This window comes from Rana temporaria, chromosome 10 (genome assembly GCF_905171775.1).
Source record: "Rana temporaria chromosome 10, aRanTem1.1, whole genome shotgun sequence".
NCBI classification, from domain to species: Eukaryota; Metazoa; Chordata; class Amphibia; order Anura; family Ranidae; genus Rana; species Rana temporaria.
In genome coordinates this window covers 68,997,529-69,022,541 of record NC_053498.1, presented here as the reverse complement: position 1 = coordinate 69,022,541, position 25,013 = coordinate 68,997,529, and the positions used below count along the sequence as shown (strand labels likewise).

The window sequence follows — 25,013 nt, the reverse complement described above, 5'->3', positions numbered from 1 at the left end:
CAGTGCTATTGTTGGTTGATTTTAACATTGGTTCTGGGCATGCGTGTTTATACTTCGGACAAAAGTCTGATGGATTTCTGTACACACGATAGGACTTTGCAACAGTAATTCCTCAAACTGTCTCCCGATTGTGGTTTTCTCAATCACAGCGAAATCTCTTTTTTCTGAGATTGGTATTGGCAACCAAACGAGTCATCTTCCTCCAATTGGTGGGCGAGGCTAGCAGGACTGTGATTGGCTTCAGAAGTGGCTAATCACAGTCCTCCTTCTCCTGGAAACAGGGACCACCCCCTAGCAGAACTGTACCAGAACTTCTTCTAAAAATCACCTGGACCCAATAGACCTTCTACTTTGATTATGTGTGTACAGTTAATATGATCCACAGTAACAATTAAGGGAACTCATAGTAACATTCAGAAGGATCTGAAGAAGTGAAGAAGTCTTCTACTTGAAGAAGTCTTTTTTTTTTTTTTTCCAAATATTTTTATTGGTTTTCAAGAAGTGAATAAACATACAGTGGCGCAACAAGCAAATACAGATTGAATTGCATATTACAGTATACAATTGATCAAATTCCAATAAGGAGGAATATAACAATTACGTCACTAAAGTTAAATAACAGTGTAATTTTTTGGGGTAAGGAAAGGAGTGGGAAGTACTTGTAGAAGTCTTTTGGTTAGCTAAGCTGTTTGACAGCCTGTATATCTTCCAGAACACCAGGTGTGGAAATCCTAGGAAAAAGATCATATACAACATTAAAAATACAACAATAGTATTGCTCCAGCCAGAAGTTTTTGTTTTCTTTGCTGGACTTCAACAGCTGAATTTACTCTAAAATCCATAAAGGAGAATGTGTTAGTCTGTTGGTGTTTGCAGCAATACAAAATACATTGCTCGCTGCAGATACTTTAATTTGCCAGGATTGTCATCCTTTGCTAAATCCACTTACAGACCACATACATACAGACTGTACATAAAGAGGAAAACTGCTCCTGCTTTGAGAAATGCAGATCATACTTTACTTGCTATGTGTTTGCTCCGGATAATTGATCCTGAAGGTACCGATGGCAAAAAAAAAACAAGCACATCTCATTAGACCATGGTGGGTTGCTTTTCATAGAGCGATGCCCAACTGGATCTTTGAATACCACGCCACAATTGTGAGCCTAACGTTTGGCTCGTGGTATGGCCCCGTTCACTTGAACATTTCATGTTCGATGGTGGTACTGCCAGCTGTACGTGGCAGGGGGATAATTTTTGCAGTGCGTGAAGCAAATCTTTGCAGCTGCAGCATGTCTACAACCAAGTCTGGCTGCCTTTGCAGCTTTGGGGGGCATAGTTGGGGATAAATACATTATAGCTCAGTTTTATTTTTACTTCTTCCAAAAACCAAAAGTGTAAAACTATTGCCTGAGTGATAATAGTTACCAAAGACAAATAGAGGGGTTAATCCTTCTAGCAGGAGCACATAGAGCAATGAAAACATGACAAAGGGTCTACCCTTACCTACTGTATCCCAGACTTTATATACACATAAATGCTTCACTTCACGGGTGCTATTGGTCTCTTTTCCACCTGCGTTTCCTTCCACCCATCACTCAGTGATTGGGTCCACAAGAAACATGATATTACATTGATCATGTGGCACATGGTCTTATATATTCTGCATTATGTGATTTTTGTTGTCATTTTTTTTTTTTTCTGGAGTTGCACTTTAAGTTAATATTCACACAGTATGACCAGGCGTTTGATCTTATAATAAAGATGTAGATAATGAATCATGCCTTGAAGTCGGTCACTGTTGTTATTATATGATGTTAACATTATCCAAAACACCTGCAACAGTGGCTCTGTTGGTAAACCCTTGTCTCAGCGCTGATTAAATTGCTAGGAAATCAATATAGATGTCTTGTAGTGCTTTCTTAACCACAGTCCAGGCTGCAGCAGGAGACTGCAGCAAAAGATGTAAACCTCAGACACTTCATAATGCTAATTAAATAACTGCACCAAAATGTATTAAAACAAACTTGCTTAGTGAGCGGTTAGTTAAAAAAAAAAATGATGAAATTAGTCAAATGAGAAGAGCGATAAGAAAAATGTATAAACTAACAAAATAGCTTGTTTTTTTAAAATTGCATATCAAGCCAATCAAATATGCACTGCATTTCTTATAGGACATTAGGAGAGCTTCTAAACATAGGTAATATGTAAACCAAGCTTGATCACTGAATGCTGATCCAATGCAACCCTGACTGCAACACCATCCAAAAGCTGCAGTATGTTGGTTTATAGTCAGGAGTGGATGTACCATTAGGCACAGTGGGCATATGCCTATAGGTGTCAGAGGCTACCTGCAAGGGGATGCACTGAACACCTGTGCATCCTCATGCTGGTATGGGCAAACGTGGCCCTCGCACAGGTGTATGCTTAAGTTTGCCCGTGTGAACAAGGCCATACAATAATGTACAGACATACATAGATACAGTCAGCTGACAGGCTGGGAGAGGCATTTATGACAGGGGGCAGCATGTATAGGGAGGGGAATAGTGTAAAAAAAGTAATGGGAGCAGTGTGTTCAGGAGAAAAGAGATTAGTGTATAGAGAGGGGCAGCGTGTACAGGGGGTCAATTTAAAGGGGTTGTAAAGATTTGTTTTTTATTTTCTAAAGGGTCACTTTAAAGGGTCACTAAAGGAAAAAAAATGTGTTGCTGAAATGACTGTTTACAGGGTATAGAGACATAATAGTTAACCGATTCCTTTTAAAAATGATTAAAAATTGATAAAAACCAATCATATAATGTACCTGCAGTTTAGTTTTGTTTTTGCTGTTGTTTCCTGGTTCTCTGATGTACAGAGACAAAGAGCCAATAGAGGGCAGTGATGCTTTGTAAAACGAAACTGGATTGGTGCTGACACACAGTAATCACACCTCCTGGATTAGTCACCACAGTGAGAAATCTCCCAGTACTGTGGTGATCAGGAAACAGACAACCAGGAAGTGTCCAGAACAGAGAGGAATTACAGCAACATCAAAGCAAAAACGAACAATGAGGACATGAACCAGGACTGCAGTAAGGTAAAGGTAGCTATTTAGCTAAAAAAAAAAATTCCTTTAGTGACCCTTTAAGCTAATGCATTGTTGGTTCACTTACCTTTTCCTTCGATTTCCCTTCTAAATGTTTTTTTCTTTGTCTGAATTTCTCACTTCCTGTTTCTCCTCAGTAAGCTTGCCCCCATCATCTGAGCCGTTGTGGCAGGGGGTTAGTCAGCCAGAACACCTTACTGAGGAGGAACAGGAAGTGATAAATTCAAACCAAGAAAAAAAAGAATTTAGAAGGGAAATCGAAGGAAAAGGTAAGTGAACCAACAATGCACTAGCTTAAAGGAACCTATTTAGAAAATTAAAATTGAAACTTTACAACCCCTTTGAAATAATTCCAGACTAAAAAGCCTACCCCTGCTGCAGGTTGCCATAATTTTGTTCTTCAAAACTTTTTATATGCTTTGGATCTTTGTGTTTAGTCTTTTATTGATGCCATGTTTTCTTATTTTTAAAATCGATTTTAATGAAAGTACTAATACATATACTACTGTGTCAAAATGTTAGGCAGGTGTAAAAAAAAAATCTGTAAATTAAGAATGCTTTCATGTTGATAGTTTATTTTTATCAATTAACAAAATCAATTAAGAAAAATCCAAATCAAATCAATATTTGGTGTGACCACCCTTTTCCTTTAAAACGGCATACATTTTTCTAGGTACAATTGCACACAGTTTTTAAAAAAAAACTCGGCAGGTAGGTTGTTCCAAACATCTTGGAGAACTAACCATGGATCTTCTGTGGATGTAGGTTGCCTGAAATCCTTCTGCCTCTTCATGTAATCCCAGACAGACTTGATGATGTTGAGATCTGGGCTCTGTGGGGGCCCTAACCATTACTTCCAGGATTCCTTGTTCTTTCTTTATGCAGAAGATGGTTCTTCATGACATTGACTGTATGTTTGGGGCGTTGTCCTGCTGCAGAATACATTTGGGGCCAATCACATGCTTCCCTAATGGTATGGCACAATGGACAAGTATCTGCCTGTAATTCTCAGTATTGAGGACACCACAATCCTGAGCAAATCTCCAACTCCATTTGCAGAAATGCAGCCCAAAACTTGCAAGGAACCTCCACCATGCTTCACAGTTGCCTGCATACACTCATTATTGTACCACTCTCCAGCCCTTGGGTGAACAAACTGCCTCCTGCTACAGGAAAATATTTTTTATATTTTGACTTATCAGTTGAGAAAGCCTGCTGCAATTTTTCTGCACCCCAGTTTTAGCCTTGTTTCCATGTTGGAACTATGACCTTTTTGCAATTCTTTCATGAAGACCACTTCTGGCCAGACTTCTTCAGACAGTAGATAGGTGTACTTGGGTGCCACTGTTTTTTGCCAGTTCTGTGCTTATGGCACTGCTGGACTTCTTCTGATGTCAAAGGGAACTAAGCATGATGAGCTTTTCATCTGTTGCATTAAGTTTCCTTGGCCGACCACTGCGTCTTTGGTCCTCAACATTGTCTGTTTCTTTGTGCTTCTTCAAAAGAGTTTGAACAGCTGTAACAGCTCTGGTGAATGGGAGTGAACCACAACTGCAGTTATCAAGGATTTCAATGCACTTCCTTATGTGAGAAATCAGTATTAGACCCCAGGAGTCGCTCCACGCAAACAGGAGTTTGGGGGTTCTCTATATCATCTCTCTCCCACATAAAGAAAGGCGTTGAGCTACTAAGGTTGGACGCATTACAACATGCGACCAGAGCTTAGCGTTTAAAATTATAGCATACACTTAAAGATTTCAATGCACTTCTATATGCAAGTGATTATTAGTACGGGATCCCAGGCATCACTCCACGCAAACAGGAGTTTGGGGGTTCTCTACATCATATCACTTAAACATATAGAAATACATTAGGCCACTAATATATGTATGAAATACCTACAACCCTTAGTATAGAAAAGTTAAAGCGAACATGTTCAGCAACTTAGGGCAAGGGCCCATAAACAAGTAACACTTATGTCAAGCACGTAGTAAATAGGATTTATGATGGCAACTAATAGTTGCATAGGAGAGGCAAATATACCTCAGGTAATTTGAGTATGTATGTCCCTTTAAGATACTCTACAGCGGACTAGCATTAACACAACAGTCAATCCCAAGCAGTATGTTAGAATTTAGCAAGCCAGAGTTAAATAGAGCAATTGTTTAGGAGCAATATATGTAGCAGATCTTTCTATAGCACTACAAGTGAAACAATTGCTACTTATCCGTTTACAGGGCTTGAGTGTAGTTCAGAGTATTACAGCAAGGGAATCGTCTATGGAGGGTCTCCTGGTGGGGGATATCTTGGGGTGTCCACAGCAGCTCATTAAGTTGGCAGCGCAGATCCAGGCGTGGATGGTACCCAATTAAGGGATAGATGGTACCTGTAGTTTTAAAATAGCCAAGCCGGCTATGGCCGACAATAATAGAACGGTGTGCTGTCTGCACACTGCTCTCTTTATAGGTGGCTAACAGGTGTCTTGAGCAACAGCGCTGATCCACAGCGCACTTACGCATTCCAGGCTGGAACGCACGCGGCGCCGGGCGATTAAATCATCGCGTGGCCGCCGTATGCGTTCCAGAGTGGAACACAATATGGCGCAACGGCGCCTGTTACAACAGCACATATTGAAATCCCAGTCTGCTTTGAAATCTTGCCTGGGAGAGACCTTGCTGATGCAGTATAACTACCTTGTGTCTTGTTGCTGTGCTCAGTATTGCCATGATGTATGACCTGTGACATGAAACAATCTTCCACCACCTCACTTTAGTAGCAGAGTTTGGCTGTTCTTCACCCAATTTTAAGCCTCCTTCACAGCATTTTCTGTTTGAGTTAATGACTGCTTCAACCTACATATGAAATTGATGATCTTTAGCACCTGCTTGGTATAATTGGTTAATCATATACCTGACTCTAATCTAATAAAATCTGACTTTGTGCAAGTGTAAGAATTGATGCTGGTTTAAAGCCAAAGGGTAGTCACACCAAATATTGATTTGATTTAGATTTGTCTTCTGTTTGCTCACTATGCATTTTATATAAATTCCAGAGCCTCTCCAACCCTAGGGAACACCTTACCCCAATCTGTCCGATTATCTATTTTAGACGATCCCTGAAAACCCTCCTCTTCAGAGAAGCCTATCCTACCCACACCTAACAACTGTATTTTCATTTTCTCCATCTGATCATCCCCCACAGCTGTTGGGCCAGATTCACAAAGAGATACGACGGTGTATCTACAGATACACCATCGTATCTCTGACTTACACTGGTCCTATCTATGCGCCTGATTCATAGAATCAGTTACGCATAGATAGGGCTAGATCCGACAGTGTTACACTGTCGGATCTTTTTTTCAATTTAAAAATGGCGCCGGGGGCGTTCCCGCTGATTTACGATAAATAATATGTAAATCAGCGAGATACGCAAATTCACGAACGTACGCGGACCCGACGCAGTCTTCTTACGATGTTTCCGTAGCGGCGTACCCGTCGTATACTTACCCCTTCTTTTATCAGGCGCAGCCAATGTTAAGTATAGCCGGCGTTCTCGCGTCGAATTTGAATTTTTTAACGTCGTTTGCGTAAGTCGTTCTCGAATACGGACGGACGTCGTTTACGTAAGCGTCGAAACCACTGACGTCCTAGCGACGTCAGTGGGAGCAATGCACGCCGGGAAATTTCGCGGACGGCGCCTGCGCATTTAAATCGGCGCGGGAACGCGCCTGATTTAAATAGTACACTCCCCTAGCCGCGGAATTAGAATTCCGCCGGGGGATATAGGATCCGCCGTCGCAAGTTTGGAGGTAAGTGGTTTGTGAATTAGCCACTTGCCTCCTAAACTTGCGGGAGCGGATCTTAATTCACGTAGATCGAGCGGATCTATAGATCCGCTAAGCTACGTGAATCTGGCCCGTTATCTTTTTGTTCTACTTGACCCTGCCTTCTATATTGTAACCTGTAACAAGCAGGTCTCTCTGATCCCTCCTGTATTGAATTGTATTGCAACTGTACTGTCTGCCCTCATGTTGTAAAGCGCTGCGCGAACTGTTGGCGCTATATAAATCCTGTAAAATAATATGTATTATTATAATGATAATAATAATATACATATATTATATATAAAAAAAAAAATCTTACTTTACAGCATTTCTTACATACTTACCTAAAGCTTTTGCACAGTACTGTATATGTTTAATTATATCAACTATTTATACTTTAATTCTTGAGAGAAGGTGCATAAATTGAGGCAGACTGGGAGGGGCCCCAGTGCATTACTTTTCCAAGGGGCCCGTGATGCTATTAGGATGGTGCTGAGACTAGGGATGGAGTCCATAGACCTGGGTTACCATGGACAAGTTGGTTTGGAGCTTAGACAAGACTTTCTTTTCCTTAGTTGCCAAATGCAGAGGTGCTGGACAGAAAAAAGGAAAATACATGCTGCTTGAGGGGGAAGGGGTTAAATTACCCTTTTTACCGGCTCTTTCCTCTGCTCTCCAACCTGACAGATACGGGATGAAGGGGGGCTCGTTGGAGGACCCAGAGAGCCGGAGGAGTACACAGAGGAGCCAGAGGAGGACCCAGGGATGCGGTGGAGGACCCAGGGAGGCGGAGGAGGGCACATGGAGCCGAAGCAGGACACAGGGGACAGTCAGGGGTGATCGGTGCAGTGGTAGGGGCAGTTATAAGTACCAATCTCCCTGTATAGCTTTCAATAAAGCAGCTGACAGCCGCGGGAGGGTGGGGAGGAAGCGATCAGCTGCTTTTTTGGAAGCTATACAGGGAAATTGGCATTTGTAACTGCCCCCACCACTGCACCGATCACCTGTGAGGCTGCCCGGCCCCCACTGCTACGCTGGGGACGCCAGTGCTGGTACAACAGGGCCGGCTGTACTGCCCTATCTGCGGCCCTGCTGGGAGGTATCAGATTAAGTATCGGAGCATTTGTTTGCACGAGTACAAGTACTCGTGCAAATGCTCAGTATCAACACAGATACTGATGCTAGTATCGCTATAAGTGCAACCTTAGTATAAATACTTCAGAGGTCCATATAGTGAACTTGGTGTTGAGTTATTCACATTAAATTTAACACAGAGGACAAGGGGGCACTCTTTACAGTTACAGGAAAATAGATTTCATCTCCAAATACGGAAAGGTTTCTTCACAGTGAGAGCTGTGAAAATTAGGAATAGACTCCCTCAAGAGCTGGTTCTGGCCAGCTCAATAGATTGTTGTAAAAAGGCCTGGATTCTTTCCTAAATGTACATAACATAACTGGATACTAATATTTATAGGTAAAGTTGATCCAGGGAAAATCTGCTTGCCTCTCGGGGGAATCGGGAAGGAATTTTTCCCTCACTGGTGCAAATTGGATCATGCTTTATTGCTGTTGTTTTTTTGCCTTCCTCTGGATCAACTGTGGGTATAGGATTGTGTATATAGAGGGTTTCTATTTGTGTGTATGTTTTTTTTAACTGGATGGACTTGTGTTTTTTTTCAACCAGATTAACTATGTAAATATTTGTAACTTACCTTGGCTCTTCTTCTGCAATTACTGGTCTATGGCCAAGAGATACAAGCTCTTTCTAAAATACAGACCAATGTGTGCATTAGAGCAGTTGGTATACTGAAAATTTTACAGCAAAAAACATTGGATAACAAATCAAAATAAAGGAGAACTGTAAAAAACAAAAACAAAAATTCACCTCCATGCTGCAACATCAGCCTGATTCTGCACCTGTCCGCCCTGGCTATAAGCTCAATAACACGACTGCTGATAGCTCATTTCTTGGTTTCCCTGGAGCAGAGAGCGGTGACTGTCAGTCACCGCTCTTCACTCTGTCCCTCCCCTGGACCCCAAACACTCTACAAGTGTGCAAAGTTTGTTGTCCGTGGGACCTACGGCCGGGGAGCACCGATCTTTCAAAGCCGGGCACCCCTTCCATAGACTCCCATGTTAAACGGTCATTTCTCCAGTGACTTTGCGGACCCGGTACTGGCCGGTCATAGGTCCCCTGGACCCTGAACTTGGCACACATGTAGCCCAATTTCTCCTCTACAAGTCTGCAAAGTTGGTTGTCTGGGAGACCTACGGCTGAGGAGCACCGATTTTTCAAAGCCAGACACCCCTTCCATAGACTCCCATGTTAAACATCAGTCTAGTCATGGACACAGTTAGGCATGGGTGAACATGGTGTTGAGTTATTAACATTAAATTCAACACAGAGGACAAGGGGGCATGCTTTACAGTTACAGGAAAATAGATTTCATCTCCAAATACGGAAAGGTTTCTTTACAGTAAGAGCTGTGAACATTAGGAATAGACTCCCTCAGTAGCTGGTTCTGAAAAGCTCAGTAGATTGTTGGGCATGGGCACAGTGAGGCATGGGCACAGTGAGGCATGGACACAGTGAGGCATGCAGACGGACACCCTAGGCTTATACTTGAGTCAATAAGTTTTCCCATTTTTTTGTGGTAAAATTGGGTGCCTCGACTTATATTCGGGTCGGCTTATACTCGAGTATATACGGTACTAAAGGATGAATAATACAGAAATACTGTATCCCCCACCCTTTAGTGGATTCTCCATTAGAATATAAGGAGAGTTTTTTGCAGCAGTGGATGCCAGACACATCTACCACCCCTGCCCTATACTGACAAATGGAAAATCTGCAATAGTATGCGATTAGGACATTTGTGAATTAGAGGCACACTTGGACTTTGTACTGTGGATATTAATATTACAATAATGTGTATAGGCAGCAATTATCTTATATATTTTCTCTATTCTTTCAACTCTTTTGCACAGGAGAAGCCTTGCTCACATTTTATTGAGGTTATCTGCATTTAAGGTTTGAAAGCTTCTCCCAGAAATGTTTAGACTATGAAGTTTTAACAGAAGACTCCAATTAAATATGGTCATTTTGCATTTAAAGGGGTTGTAAAGGCAGAAGGTTTTTATCTTAAAGCATTTGTTAACCCAAAAAATAAATTCAAAAGTTGATCCTGTTACTTTAAAGCATGTTATACAGCACAGTACTTGTGCTGTGTGATTTGGCCCCCTGTAACACCTGTAATACCTGGCTGATCCTGCCTGGCTATGCCCACCCCCCTGTAAATGGACCACGATAATCGGGGCTGCTGAGCCAGTGGTCAGTTTATAGGCCTCTGTCATCTGCAGCATGCTATCTGCAGCTCTCCTCTCTGCTTCTGTGTCCTCCTTCCCCCTCCTCTCTCTCCCTGTCAGCTCTGTGTGTGTGACTGTGTAAGCCGCCCCTCCTCTCCTATCACCGTTCCGAGCAGCTCGCACAATACTGCTCCCAATCACTGCCAGCCCCTCTGCTAGAATTACATGATGTATATACTATTTTCAAAAATTCTTCTTATAAATATCGCTTTTCTTATTCCTGGCACGGCCTTCCTCCGATGTTTGTATTACAGAGGGAGGTCATGTGACCGCACGTCAGAGGAAGAGCTCAGCCCCTCCCTCTGTAATACATACATCTGAGGAAGACAGCGCTGTTTTTGTTTTTACAAAAATAAAAAGTAGAAAATGGCATAGTATATACATCATGTAATCCTTGCACAGGGGCAAGTAGTGACTGTGTGCACTGCCTTAACAAACACTTTAATGCATTCTATGCATTAACCCCTTCATGCCTAAGCCTTTTTCTAACATTTGTTGCTTACAAGTTAAAATCTGTATTATTTGCTAGAACATTACTTAGAACCCCCCAAACATTATACAGTGCATACCCTCAAATTAAACCTGAGTGTGTGCACTTTCACATAGCTCCCAACTGTCCCCAATTTGAAAGGGAATGTCCCTGATTTGGAACAAAGCCCCCCTGTCCCTCATTTCTCCTCATTTGTCCCTCATTTTGGTCTGATCTATATTAGTTGTATATAAAATGCACTTTTTATCTTTCAAAAAGTGTTTCCCAGTGCTAAGCCTTTCATCCAATCTCTAAATTGTTGCATTTACATAATATAAAAACCAATACAAAGGAATAGTAGTGGTAAAAAGAAAAAAAAAAAAAAAGCCCTTGTGGATATAATGAACTTGTTTGGGGGTAATGCTCCTTTAAGGGGGTGTGCCAGGGGGCATGTCCTATGCCTACATACGTTTGCTAGTAGGTGTCCCTCATTCCCATCTAAAAATGTTGGGAGGAATGACTTTCAGACCATATCCATTATATAACTATAGCTTGAAAATGTTTTGGTAAATACCCGAAAAAAAAAAAAATTGGGTCTGTGTCCAAAATATATATGGACCAAACTGTGTGTGTTTGTATATATATATATATATATATATATATATATATACACACACACACACACACACATATATACACACACACACACACACCACATGAAAGAGGTATAGCCACTTATAAACCTTACACATTCATAGCCCTTTCTCCCTCTCCCTTTTTCAAGTTCAAATTTTAAACCTCAAAAAGCTATGTACAGTATACATCAAATGATGTCATGGGTCCTTTTTCATCTCTTGGGTCTAGAGCACTGAAAACACTACCACATAACCACCACATAAGGATGTGGTGTCACTAACAGGACGTGAGCTGAATGACACTGGAGAGAACTGCCACCATTTCATAAAGAAGGAGACTAAAATGTGGGACTAAAATGGAGCGTGAAAAAGGGGAGTACTGCTAGGATCTTTGTTCTATACAGCAAGGGTTGGGAAAGGGTTATTAAAAAAACCAAAAATGAACACTGGAGAGTGCTTTAAATCTGGCTCAAGAAAAACCATAGCCTAAATAGTCTGTCTTGGACAATAATTGGCGTGTGTATGTGCACCAATATATACAATTAGATGACTAAATTTGATAATCCTTTGTGAAAAAGGCATCAAAAGCAACTCAAATGTAGAAAGTAAAAGGAACTCGTATATTAGAGTTGGAATGTTTGCCAGTAGCATGCCATACTGTGTGAAATGGATGAAGCCGAAGCTGAAAGGGTTGTCTCTAAAGATATAAACTTTGCACAGTCTAACCATATATTAGGAAAAGCATTGACAAGCGCTTCTGCTCTTATGTGACAACGTGGTGGAGTGGAGACGTGACAAACCTATTATTCACTGGCGAGCTCCAAGACACTACCGAAATGCTTTTAGACAGACATAAAATGATCCAAACTATTAAAGACAATTCTATTATGAGAACATTTTGAGATTTTAAAGCAGACAGGAAAACAAGCGGACTGTGCAGTCTGAAATGCATTTATTTGTCTTGAATTTGATATTCTACTGGATCTATTGTACTTAGAGTGCTTACTGTAAGCCTGTGTGTCCAGAAGATGAAACTCCAATCTACTGACAGTAATTATAAAGGGCCAAGCCAAGGAAGTTAAAAAGGACCCTCAGGGAGGGGGAACAAAAACACTTAAAATATGCATCTAAAACTACTCTTGTATACACAGAAATTAAATATTTTCTAGGTTATAAACATTTGCTGTGCAAGCCATGGATCTATATTATGCAGTTGATTTACTAAAGTCAAATAGTCAGTACATTTCGCAAGTGAAGTTGCGCTCATTTTTCTCCAGAGCTTAGTGAATGTGGTACATCCATCATCCAATCATGTGCAAGCAAAAATGCGTTTTTAAAAATTTCCCTTGCATCTGACTGGGTATTCTTCACAAAAATATGGTGTACACTGCGCTGCCTAAAAAGCACAGCTGCTAACACAGCTAATTTTGAATAAAAAAGCAATAACGAAAGGAAAAAATAAAGTGTAGCGCTTAAACCAAGTAGATTGTAAGAATATACTTGGATTGTAAGTAATGTATATCAAAAAGAACTCGGTGACATTTTCATACTTGCAACATAGTAACATTGGGCCAGATCCACAAAAGGGATACGCCGGCGTATCTACTGATACGCCGTCGTATCCCTGTTTCTATCTTTGGAACTGATCCACAGAATCAGTTTCCAATAGATAGGCAGAAGATCCGACATGTGTAAGGGACTTACACTGTCGGATCTTAGGATGCAGTACCGCATCCGCCGCTGGGGGCATTTCGAGTCGAAATGCCGCTTCGGGTATGCAAATTAGCACTTACGGAGATCCACGAAGCTTTTCAGCTTCGTTTTTTCTCCGGAAGTATTAGTTTGCAATCGTAAAATTAGGGCTGCTTTTACAAGGCCTAAACTGTTTAGGCCTTGCAAAAGTAGACCCTTCTATCCCGCGTCGCCGTCTTTTTTAAAAAAATTTTTTTTCCCGCCGCAACTCGTATTTTTTTTTTACGCCCGTCGCGATTCTCAAAACCCGGCGCAACGTAAAACCGTGCAAAGCACGTCGGGAAAATGACGTCACGAGCATGTGCAGTACGGCCGGCGCGGGAGCGCGCCTAATTTAAATGGGACTCACCCCATTTGAATAGGAGCGCCTTGCGCCGGCCGGGTTTAAAGCGGGAGTTCACCCATTTCTAAATTTTTTTTTTTTCTTCCCCTAGATTCCTGCTCGTTCGGTCTAGGGGAATCGGCTATTTGTATTAAAATAGGTGCAGTACTTACCCGTTTTCGAGCTGCATCTTCTTCCGTCGCTTCCGGGTATGGTCTTCGGGAGCGGGCGTTCCTTCTTGATTGACATTCTTCCGAGAGGCTTCCGACGGTCGCATCCATCGCGTCACTCGTAGCCGAAAGAAGCCGAACGTCGGTGCGGCTCTATACTGCGCCTGCGCACCGACGTTCGGCTTCTTTCGGAAAATCGTGACGCGATGGATGCGACCGTCGGAAGCCTCTCGGAAACCTGTCAATCAAGAAGGAACGCCCATTCCCGAAGCCCATACCCGGAAGCGACGGAGAGGATGCGTCTCGTAAACGGGTAAGTACTGCACATATTTTAAAATAAATAGCCGATTCCCCTAGTAATAACGAGCAGGAAGCGAAGGGGGAAAAGTGCCCTCTAAGGGTGAACCCCCGCTTTAAGTTACACAGCCGAAAATTTCTAGGTAAGTGCTTTGTGGATCGGGCACTTAGGTAGAAATTTTCCGGCAGTGTAACTTAAATGGGAATATTTAAGTTACGGCGGCTGGCTGTGGATCTGGCCCCTTGAGTGTATTATCACAATAATAAACCATGATGAGTGAATAAAACAATATGATATCGTGATCATAAAATATTAATTAAAGTCCATGTAAGATATATTCCACCACGTGAAATGGGATATAATCCAAGGAATGTAGTAACGTCCTTGAAGTGATCGGACCACCACCAACAGTGTAGTAATCTGTTTACCGGAATTGGTGGACAAAGGGGACATATGTCGCCAGAAGTCAGAAAAGGCTTTTATGTATGTATCCAGGGTCATGGAAGAAGGCAGCTGGATATGATGCTCATCAGATGCTTCTAATGGAACACGGCTTCAAGGGGAACTTTGTGTTGAAAAAGGAAGGTTCCTGAGCCAAACCACTCAAAGTGGTGTCAGAGATGTTTTTAGGAGGTAAAAGAGACGGGTGGCCACATAGCATATAATAAAACATTTATTTTTAAAAACAGCAATTACACTCACATGTAGGCTGAGAATTCATGTGTGTATACACAAATGAGGCGGCAGTGGAAGCGACCCGACGCGTTTCGCATGAGAATACTTCATCTGATGTTAAAAATAAATGTTTTATTTTACAATTTTAAGCTATGTGGCCACCCTTCTCTTTTACCTCCTAAAAACATCTCTGACACCACTTTGAGTGGTTTGGCTCAGGAACCTTCCTTTTTCAACACAAAGTTGCCCTTGAAGCCGTGTTCCATTAGAAGCATCTGATGAGCATCATATCCAGCTGCCTTCTTCCATGACCCTGGATATATACATAAAAGCCTTTTCTGACTTCTGGCGACATATGTCCCCTTAAGTCCACCAATTCCGGTAAGCAGATTACTACACTGTTGGTGGTGGTCCGATCACTTCAAGGACGTTACTACATTCCTTGGATTATATCCCATTTCACGTGGTGGAATATATCTTACATGGACTTTAATTAATATTTTATGATCACGATATCATATTGTTTATTCACTCATCATGGTTTATTATTGTGATAATACACTCAATGTTACTATGTTGCAAGTATGAACTGTCACTGAGTTCTTTTTGATATACATTATTTACCATCCAAGTATATTCTTACAATCTACTTGGTTTAAGCGCTACACTTTTCCTTTGGGTGTTCTTCACAAAGTGAGGCTTCGCCACATTCACGAAGCTCTGAGGAAAATGAGTGCAACTGCACAGGCTATCTGCCTTTGGTACATCAACCCTATGATGGACCACCTGGCACCCCGTCTGGGTGATTTTTCCAAACTGTGCCTCCTGCCCTCCAGACCCTTCCAGCAGACAGAGAGCTAATACCAGTCCTTTACCCCAAGCATCCTACACAGCCATTATGTTGAGGTAAAAAAACAAAGGAATGGCTCTTTATTAAAACTCAGACACCTACTTTATACCCCCAGGGGGACATTCCCCTCTAGGGGATATTACCATGACCATGCAAACTTAAAACAACAATCTACAGTTGTGTTCAAAATTATTCAACCCCCCAATGCTGTAAAGGGGTTTAGGGAATTTAGTGTACATTTGTAATTGTATTCAGAATGAAATCCTACAAGGACTTCTTAAAGAACCATATGCAACTAAAATGACATCAATTGGTTTTGTAATACAGTAGAAAATGTTTATTTTGTGAATTCTTCATTTACACAATTATTCAACCCCTTAAAGACTACCACTCTGAAGAACATAGGTTCATTGAAGTGTTTTCAATCAGGTATTGAAAACACCTGTGGATGTCAGGGAGCAGCAATCAAGCCTTATAAGCACCAATCAGGCAGCTTTAAAATGAATGTGATACTCAGCTCCTTCTAGACATTTACTGGTGTGGTTACAAACATGGTGAAGTCAAGAGAATGGACCGGGAAGACAAGAGAAGAGGTGATTACTCTTCACAGGAAGGGCAATGGCTATAAGAAGATTGCAAAGATGTTAAACATACCAAGAGACACCATAGGAAGCATCATTCGCAAATGAAAGGCAAAGGGCACTGTTGAAACGCTACCTGGTCGTGGCAGAAAGAAGATGCTGACTTCGACTGCTGAGCGCTACCTGAAGCGTAGAGTGGAGAAAAGTCCCCTTGTGACTACTGAGGAACTGACAAAAGATTTGTCAGATGTGGGTACTGAAGTTTCTGCTCAGACAATACGGCGCACACTGTGTAATGAAGGCCTCCATGCCAGAACTCCCAGGCGCACTCCCTTGCTGTCTCCAAAGAATAAGAAGAGTCGACTGCAGTATGCCAAAAGTCATGTGGACAAACCACAGAAGTTTTGGGATTGTGTTCTGTGGACTGATGAAACAAAATTAGAAGTGTTTGGGCCCATGGATCAACGCTATGTTTGGAGGAGGAAGAACAAGGCCTATGATGAAAAGAACACCTTGCCTACTGTGAAGCATGGCGGGGGTCAATCATGCTTTGGGGCGGTTTAGCTTCTGCAGGTACAGGGAAGCTTCAGCGTGTGCAAGGTACCATGAATTCTCTTCAGTACCAGGAGATAGTGGATAACAATGTGATGCAGTCCGTCACAAACCTGAGGCTTGGGAGACGTTGGACCTTTCAACAGGACAATGATCCCAAGCATACCTCCAAGTCCACTAGAGCATGGTTGCAGATTAAAGGCTGGAACATTTTGGAGTGGCCATCGCAGTCACCAGACTTAAATCCGATTGAGAACATCTGGTGGGACTTAAAGAAAGCAGTTGCAGTGCACAAGCCTAAGAATGTGACTGAACTGGAGGCTTTTGCCCATGACGAATGGGCGAAGATACCCGTAGATCGCTGCAAGACACTTGTGTCAAGCTATGCTTCAAGTTCAAAAGCTGTTATAACTGTAAAAGGATGTTGTACTAAGTACTAAGATTGAATGTCAATTGGGGGTTGAATAAAACTGATAATGATGTGAGCACAGAAAAGACATTTGTGGTTATTTCATTATAAATGTTATGTTATATTTGTCTGACCTACACGTGTCTCTTTGATTTAATTGTAAGCAGGATGACAGGATGATCAAAATCAGTGTCAAACTGGGCAAAACAATCAATTTCAGTGGGGGTTGAATAATTTTGAATACAACTGTATTTAACAGCTAACAATGAACATTGATCTTAATGTAACCACTTTAGCCCTGGAAGAATTTACCCCCTTAATGACCAGGCCGTGTGATGCTGTACCCAAATAAAAAAAAAATCCTTACAAATGGAGCTTTATTTTGGTGGTATTTGATCACCTCTGCGGTGTTTTCTGCTATAAAAACATACCCATGCCTGGGGTATAGCTCAAGTATCAGCTGTATGCCATGTACCTAATCCCACTATGCTTATGCCAATAACTCAAACGTATCTTTTGGGTTTAAATGGCAATAGCAGCCCTTTTATTACAAACATCAACCATAAAATAACTTTTTACATATTATACTTTAATAAACAGAAAAACATACGCTAACCTCTCAGCCTGAATGTAACTACGTATTTATGTCTTCGGCCTGTTTCACATGAGGCGGATCAGTAATGATCCGCCTCCGTATGCTCTGAATGCTTAGCGGGGATCGCTCCGTTGATCCCCGCTGAGCCGGCGGATGACAGGGCGGTCCCCGCACACTGTGCAGGGACCGCCCTGTCTTTTCTCCGCTCTCCCCTATGGGGGGATTGGATGAACACGGACTGTCTGTCCGTGTTCATCCGATCCGCAGACAGAAGGAAAAATAGGGTTTTCTTCTGTCTGCAGAATCAGATCATTGCGGAGGCGGACGAGATCGGGTGTCAGCGGATGTACACCCGCAATCTCATAGGGACCAATGTATGTCCCTTTTTCATTCACAAACGGATGGATGAAAAAGCGGACATACGGTCCGCAGTTGTGAAAGGGGACTTTGAAGGCACCCTTGACTGACGAACTAGCTGTATCTGGTACCCCCTTGTCTTTTACGGCCCCCAGCCGTAAAATATGCCGACTCGGGGACAATTGTTTGGTACTTCTCCAGCCTATATAGCTATCTGCCCCAACCCTTATCACTTCCATCCTTATTAGGACAGTAACACCCATACCAGAGATGGGCCTAACCCATCGTTCACCAAAGAACTTAACCATCCCCGCCTTCAAAACCCTACGACCTCTGCCTGCTGCTATGACTGCCTTCCATCACCCCACACCAAAGAACATTAAAGAACTAAACGAAAAGTAACCGCCCATGACCAAAACAACTAACCACAGGGAGGTAGGGAGTGCGGAAACCTTTTCTGTGCTGTCCCCTGGGCCAACTGAAACTGGGAGGTCCCCTCCCACCAAAGAACCCCCAAGACCCCACCCTAGCCTCCTCCAATTAAATAAGCCTGATTACCCTCCTATTAAAAAAAAAAAAAACTTGCATTAACCCCTAAGTGCCCATAGCCTCTCTGGACAAACCCCATCATGTAGGCCCTACACTTATGCTGCGCCTGAGCTCCTGGCCTGAGCTCCTGGCCTATAAAAAAAAAAAAAAATTTCTTCATCAATTTAGGACAATTTGTATTCTGCTACATATTTTTGGTAAAGAAAACCCCAATAAGCGTATATTGATTGGTTTGTGCACAAGTTATAGTGTCTACAAAAAAGGGGATAGATTTATGGCATTTTTTATAATTTTTTTTACTAGTAATGACGGTGATCGCAGGACTAAAAATCGCAGGACTGCGACATTGCAGCGGACAGATCGGACACTTAATTGAAATTTGACACTTTTTTTGGGAACCAGTGACATTATTACAGTGATCAGTGATAAATATATGCACTGCCATTGTACTAATGGCACTGGCAGGGAAGGGGTTAACATCAGGGGAGATCAAGGGGTTAAATGTGTTCCCTCAGTGTGTTTACTAACTGTATGGGGATGGGCTACCAGGGACAACACAAAGATCCATCTTACTGCATAGCAGAAAAACAGTATCTGTGTCATCTCTTGACAGAACAGAGACCTTGCTTACTTTGGCAGATCCTCGTTCTGTATCTGCGGCGAACCCGCTGATTGGCACCCCCGCTGGTCAATTGGAGCATGCGCCCACAGAGAGCTGTGTACGAGCACGATGTACACCTATGGTGATTCGTGCAGCCGAGCCAACCTGCCGCAGTATAACTGCAGTTAAAAATAAGCTCAATTAGTCACCTAGACATACATAAGTAACTCAGTTTAGTGCCCACCCAGGCAGTTCGGCACCAGTTCTCCAGAAAAAAGACCCAGGGCTATTCAAATCTCATTAACCAGCTTTCACTTGTGTAATCTGTCCACTAGACAAGTCATCATAAGACAAAACTCATACAATGTTCCAGCAGTCTGAAAAAGTGGAATTCATTTATCTTCATAGTCTGCAGGAGGGCCACCATATTTATTCTGACCCTTAACCTGTACAATATTACATCTTTTCATCCACTCCAGAAGGGAAGCTTATTGTCTTTATTCACAGAATTAATCCAAGCCTCGCTCTTAGCAATCATCATATTGTCCAACATTAGAGAATTATCTTCTCTCTCCAAAGGATCAGAGGCTGAACTGAGCTCTTTTCCATGCTCTGACCGAGAGAAGCAGACAAAATCCCAAGTCTCCTCCATGGGCCATAATCAGTGGGTAGAAGGCTTGCCCCTAGTCCCCTCCAACGCTGTATCCTGGTCTAGGCCAACAAGGCCCAGGCCTAGGGCAGCACTTTGCGGGGGGGCAGCACGGAAAGAGTCCCCGCCGGCTTGCTCTACACTGTTAGTGTGCTTCTAATTTTGACTGTCCTATCATCCTGGACCACAAACCTTCCTCACTGTGGTATATGTTTTCTGCTGCACCATTGGAATGGTTATATCTTCTTAGTCCTCTCCATAAAATTATGGATGGAGTAAGGGAGGGTTATAGCCCCGGTCAGTTTATTTTGTACCATCCCTGTCCCATTGCAGAGATTTTCTTTCACTTCCTGCCCCATAGCCAAACAGGAAGTGAGAAGACATCTTTGCAAATTAAGGGACTCCATGCCACCCCAGGCCCTCAGAACTAGTGTCCCCACTCAAAATTTTCAGGGCGGGCCTTAACCACTTCCCGCCCGGCCTATAGCCGATTTACGTCCGGGAAGTGGTTTTGAAAACCTGACTGGACGTCCATGGACGTCCTGCAGGATTTCATGCCGCGCGCGCCCGTGGGGGCGCGCAGCGATCGGTGATGCGGGGTGTCAGTCTGACACCCTGCATCTCCGATCTCGGTAAAGAGCCTCCGGCGGAGACTCTTTACCACGTGATCAGCCGTGTCCAACCACGGCTGATCACGATGTAAACAGGAAGAGCCGTTGATGGCTCTTCCTCACTCGCGTCTGACAGACGCGAGTAGAGGAGAGCCGATCGGCGGCTCTCCTGACAGGAGGGGGGTTTGCGCTGATTGTTTATCAGTGCAGCCCCCCCTCAGATCGCCACACTGGACCACCAGGGTGCCCACCCTGGAGCACCAGGGTGGGCAAAAAAAAAAAAAAGTCTTGAAAAAAAAAAAAGCTTTAAAAAAAAAAAAAAAAAGATGCCAATCAGTGCCCACAAATGGGCACTGACTGGCAACATTGGTAGATCAGTGCTGCCCCACAGTGTCCATCAGTGCCATCCAGTGTCCATCAGTGCCACCCCAGTGTCCATCAGTGCCACCCCACAGCGCCCATCCATGCCCAGTGCCCACCTATCAGTGCCCATCTGTGCCACCCATAAGTATCCATCAGTGCCACCCATAAGTGCCCATCTGTGCCACCTATGAGTGCCCAGTGCCGCCCATGAGTGCCCATCAGTGTCACCTATGTGTGCCCATCAGTGCCGCCTATGTGTGCCCATCAGTGCCGCCTATGTGTGCCCATCAGTGCCGCCTATGTGTGCCCATCAGTACCACCTATGTGTGCCCATCAGTGCCGCATACCAGCGCCGCCAATCAGTGCCACCTCATCTGTGCCCGTCAGTACTACCTCATCGATGTCCATCAGTGCCATCTCATCGGTGCCCATCAGTGCCGCCATATCAGTGCCCGTAATTGAAAGAAAAAACTTACTTATTTACAAAAAAAATACCAGAAAAAAATAAAAACTTAATTTTTTTTCAAAATTTTCAGTCTTTTTTTAGTTGTTGCGCAAAAAAAAAAAAAAAAAATCGCAGAGGTGATCAAATACCACCAAAAGAAAGCTCCATTTGTGGGAAAAAAAGGACGCCAATTTTGTTTGGGAGCCACGTCGCACGACCGCACAATTGCCATTCAACAGTGCTAAAAGCTGAAAATTGGCTTGGGCGGGAAGGTGCCTGGTATGGAAGTGGTTAAACAGCAAGGGGTGTGACCTTGACAGGAAGGGGTGGGTCATATTTAAATTAGGCGTGAACGAGTTTAGTCAGGCCTAGGGCAGCACAAGACCTAAATAAACTAATGGTCCCCTCCAAAAGCTCCTGTCCTGTTTGGGTTTGTCACAAATGTGTTTTTTTACTTGTCTTATTTTATATTTATTGCTTATGCATTTTCCCAACATGTAAGAGCTAAGAAAATGTCTGCCAGGTTTACTTTAATACATAATGGTGCTCCAAACATGGACAGCTGTGCGCTTACTGCAAAAAAAAAGGGTGCAGCTACTTTGGCATGTTTCTCGTGCATAGAGCAGTCCAAGCGAATGTGTGAATCAGGTCTAAAGGGAAACTAATGACAGAGTAGCTAGTGGGTGGAACCGCAGTGTGCAGTGGAGAGATGCAGGCTGTCAACACCCTACCTCCAAAGGAAAGCAAAGATTTTATTTACTGGTGATGGTATTAGTAAGTATTATTTTACTTTTAAAAAGGGGGCCTTTTCATTTATTTTAATTTTTTTTTTGCAGAGTCACTTTAAACATAAAAAAATGAATTTGCCCTTATTGTGAAAAAGAGTATTAACGTCTGTGCTGTGTTTACAAACAGCTTACATCGATCTGCAGCAAACTGATCCAGCAAGCAAAAGCTCATGCAGTAATTACAGCTGCAGCAGTTCTGCAATGGGATAACCTACAATGTATTATTAATACCCAATTTAAAAAGGGATCAATAAGGATTAGGATGGCAGACTGAGAATGGCAGTGCAATGGGTTCATAAATCACTGGCAGGAGCTGAAACAGCAGTGGCAGTTTGATGTACAACATTTCACATTGCTATCCTGCAGTACCAATATATGAAGAGCCTCCAGCCATTAGCGTGCTAAACATCCTCCAGGCACTGCATTATAATTAATGAGAGCTCAGTAAGCAATCAAATTACATTAACTGGACATGTTTTAACCAGACATTTATATTCATGGTGTATTTACTTATATATTTTCAAAAAAAAAAAAAAAAGTGGACACTTATCAAATTGTCATTAGATACAAATGCGCGTTAAAGTTCATCAACAAATTTAAAGTAGAATTTCAAACATTTGAAAAGCTTATTTAAAGCTGAACTCCAACTTTTTCTTTACAGGAAATGAATGGAATGATCATTCATAGATCATACCCCTGTAGCATGTTGCTCTGTTGTCTGCAGATCCCCCAATATTCTGGGTTTAGTTGTAACTTTGTGTCATGTGACACTCTGTATATCCTGCTGATAGACTGTCCTTTTCACAGCCACTTCCTGCAGCAGCTACAGTCTATAACACTCTCATTTGTAGTCTTTCAGACTACTGCAAATGATGCAACTTCCTTCACAGCTCTGATGGTGGGTGGGATTGAATACATCCTAATTAGCATTTAGTCCTGCACAGTCACCCCTACAAAAGAGTCCAAACTTTCCAAGTCCAGCCTAACAGATTATAGCTTTATTCAAGAAGGAAACACCTTCATATAAAACCTCATACCTCCCAACTTTTGAGCTTCAGATTGAGGGACACGTAAGGCAGGAGCTGACCTGCGGCGCACTGCTGCAAAATGTGGGTGTGGCCAAAGTTTTACCATTGGGTGGGGCTTATGGGGCGTGGTTAAACAAAACAAAGCTTCCTTGTATCTATAAAATATCTATAAAATATGCAGAGTGCAGGGTTCAAGAATACACAGTTGAGGGGTGTGCTACATACAGATAGCAGGATTGAGGAGTGTGCTGCAGAGTGCAGGGTTGAGGGGTGCGCTACGTACTAAGTGCATAATTCAGGCGTGCGCCATGTACTGAGTGTAGGGTTGAAGGGTGCGCTACGTACTGAGTGTAGGGTTAAATTGTGCACTACGTACTAATTGTAGGGTGAATGGTGTGCTACCTACTGAGTGTAGGATGGGGGTGCACTATGTACTGAGTGCAGGGTCGTTGGGTGCACTATGTGGGCTCCTCTGTGGGAGATAGCTTTGATTGCCAGGATTTACAACCATTCTTGGGACGGCCCCGGCGAATCAGGGACGGTTGGGAGGTATGCAACCTGTTCTAAAAACTAGCTGTTCTGTTGCTGGGTAGGATTGAATGGATCAATCTTCATAGGCAACGCTTTAATTTTTTTTTTTTACGGTTACCAGGTTAGAGTTACAGAGGAGGTCTAGTGCTAGAATTACTTATCGCGCTCTGACGATCGCGGTGATACCTCACATGTGTGATTTGAACACAGTTTACATATGCGGGCGCAACTTGGCTTTTTTTTTTTTCTTTACATTGCGTTTTTAAAAAATAAAATGTTTGATCACCTATATTGCTGTCACAAGGAATTTAAACATCCCTCCCAGATGTGCCCTCCCGCGTCTTTTAGCCACATCGGTTGTTATCCCTGGAAAGCCAACCGCTCGCTCTAAAAAACGGTACCGGGATGATGCCCGCAGCTGCGGGCATCATCCCGGTATAACCCCCTTAAACCTGAGGCCGCATACGTTCTGGACCAAGGGGTTAACGGCTCAAGGCACTCTCCCGGGAGGGGCGGGGCAAGTCTCCCGGAAAAATCGATTTTCCCAGTCGCATGCATTGGCACCCCTAATGCACAATGCATCTGTTGTTTTGGGGAGGAAAAGCTGTAGTTTTTTAATACATTATTTTGTTCAGTGAAAATGAATAAACGTTTTCAGACTGCACAATTATACAGCTGTACTCATAAGTTTACATACCCTGGCAGAATTTATGATTTCTTGGACATTTTTCAGAGACTATGAATGATAACACAACTTTTCTTTCACTCATGGTTAGTGTTTGGCTGAAGCCATTTATTATCAATCAACTGTGTTTACTCTTTTTAAATCATAATCACAACAGAAACTACCCAAATGACCCTGATCAAAAGTTTACATACCCCAGTTCTTAATACAGTGTATTGCTCCCTATAACATCAATGACAGCTTGAAGTCTTTTGTGGTATTTGTGGATGAGGCTCTTTATCTTCTCAGATGGTAAAGCTGCCCATTCCTATTGGCAAAAATCCTCCAGTTCCTGTAAATTCCTGGGCTGTCTTGCATGAACTGCACGTTTTGAGATCTCCCCAGAGTCGCTCAATGATATTGAGGTCAGGAGACTGAGATGGCCATTCCAAAATCTTCACTTTATTCTGATGTAGCCAATGACAGGTCGATTTGGCCTTGTGTTTTGGATCGTTGTCATGTTGGTATGTCCAAGTATGTCCCATGTTCAGCTTCCTGGCTGATGAATGCAAATGTTCCTCCAGTATTTTTTGATAACATACTGCAATCATCTTGCCAACAATTTTGACCAAATTCCTTGTGCCTTTGTAGCTCACACATCCCCAAAACATCAGCGATCCACCTCTGTGTTTCACAGTAGGAATGATGTACCTTTCATCATATGCCTTGTTGACTGATTAATGGTTGTGGCCAAAAAGCAAAATTTTGGTCTCATCTCTCCAAATGACTTTGTGCCAGAAGGTATGACACTTGTCTCTGTGCTGTTTGGCGTCTTATAAGCGGGA

General features: G+C 42.7%; 1 protein-coding gene across 4 annotated transcripts in view; it reads right to left on the bottom strand.

Annotated features, from left to right (window-relative positions):
• Nucleotides 1-444: 444 nt before the first annotated feature.
• The window catches only part of HOATZ (HOATZ cilia and flagella associated protein), a 97,485-nt gene continuing 72,916 nt past the window's right edge, over nt 445-25,013 (bottom strand). The window contains exons 5-6 of one of the 4 annotated variants that reach the window (XM_040325393.1): nt 8,621-8,673; nt 593-731 (exon numbers count right to left, since the gene is read on the bottom strand). In XM_040325393.1, coding sequence (XP_040181327.1) covers nt 677-731; nt 8,621-8,673 — 108 coding nt within the window. In that variant the 3' untranslated portion in view covers nt 593-676. Of the gene's footprint in view, nt 732-8,620; nt 8,674-25,013 lie in introns of all 4 variants that reach the window. The other 3 variants (XM_040325395.1, XM_040325392.1, XM_040325394.1) reach the window with 3 other exon arrangements.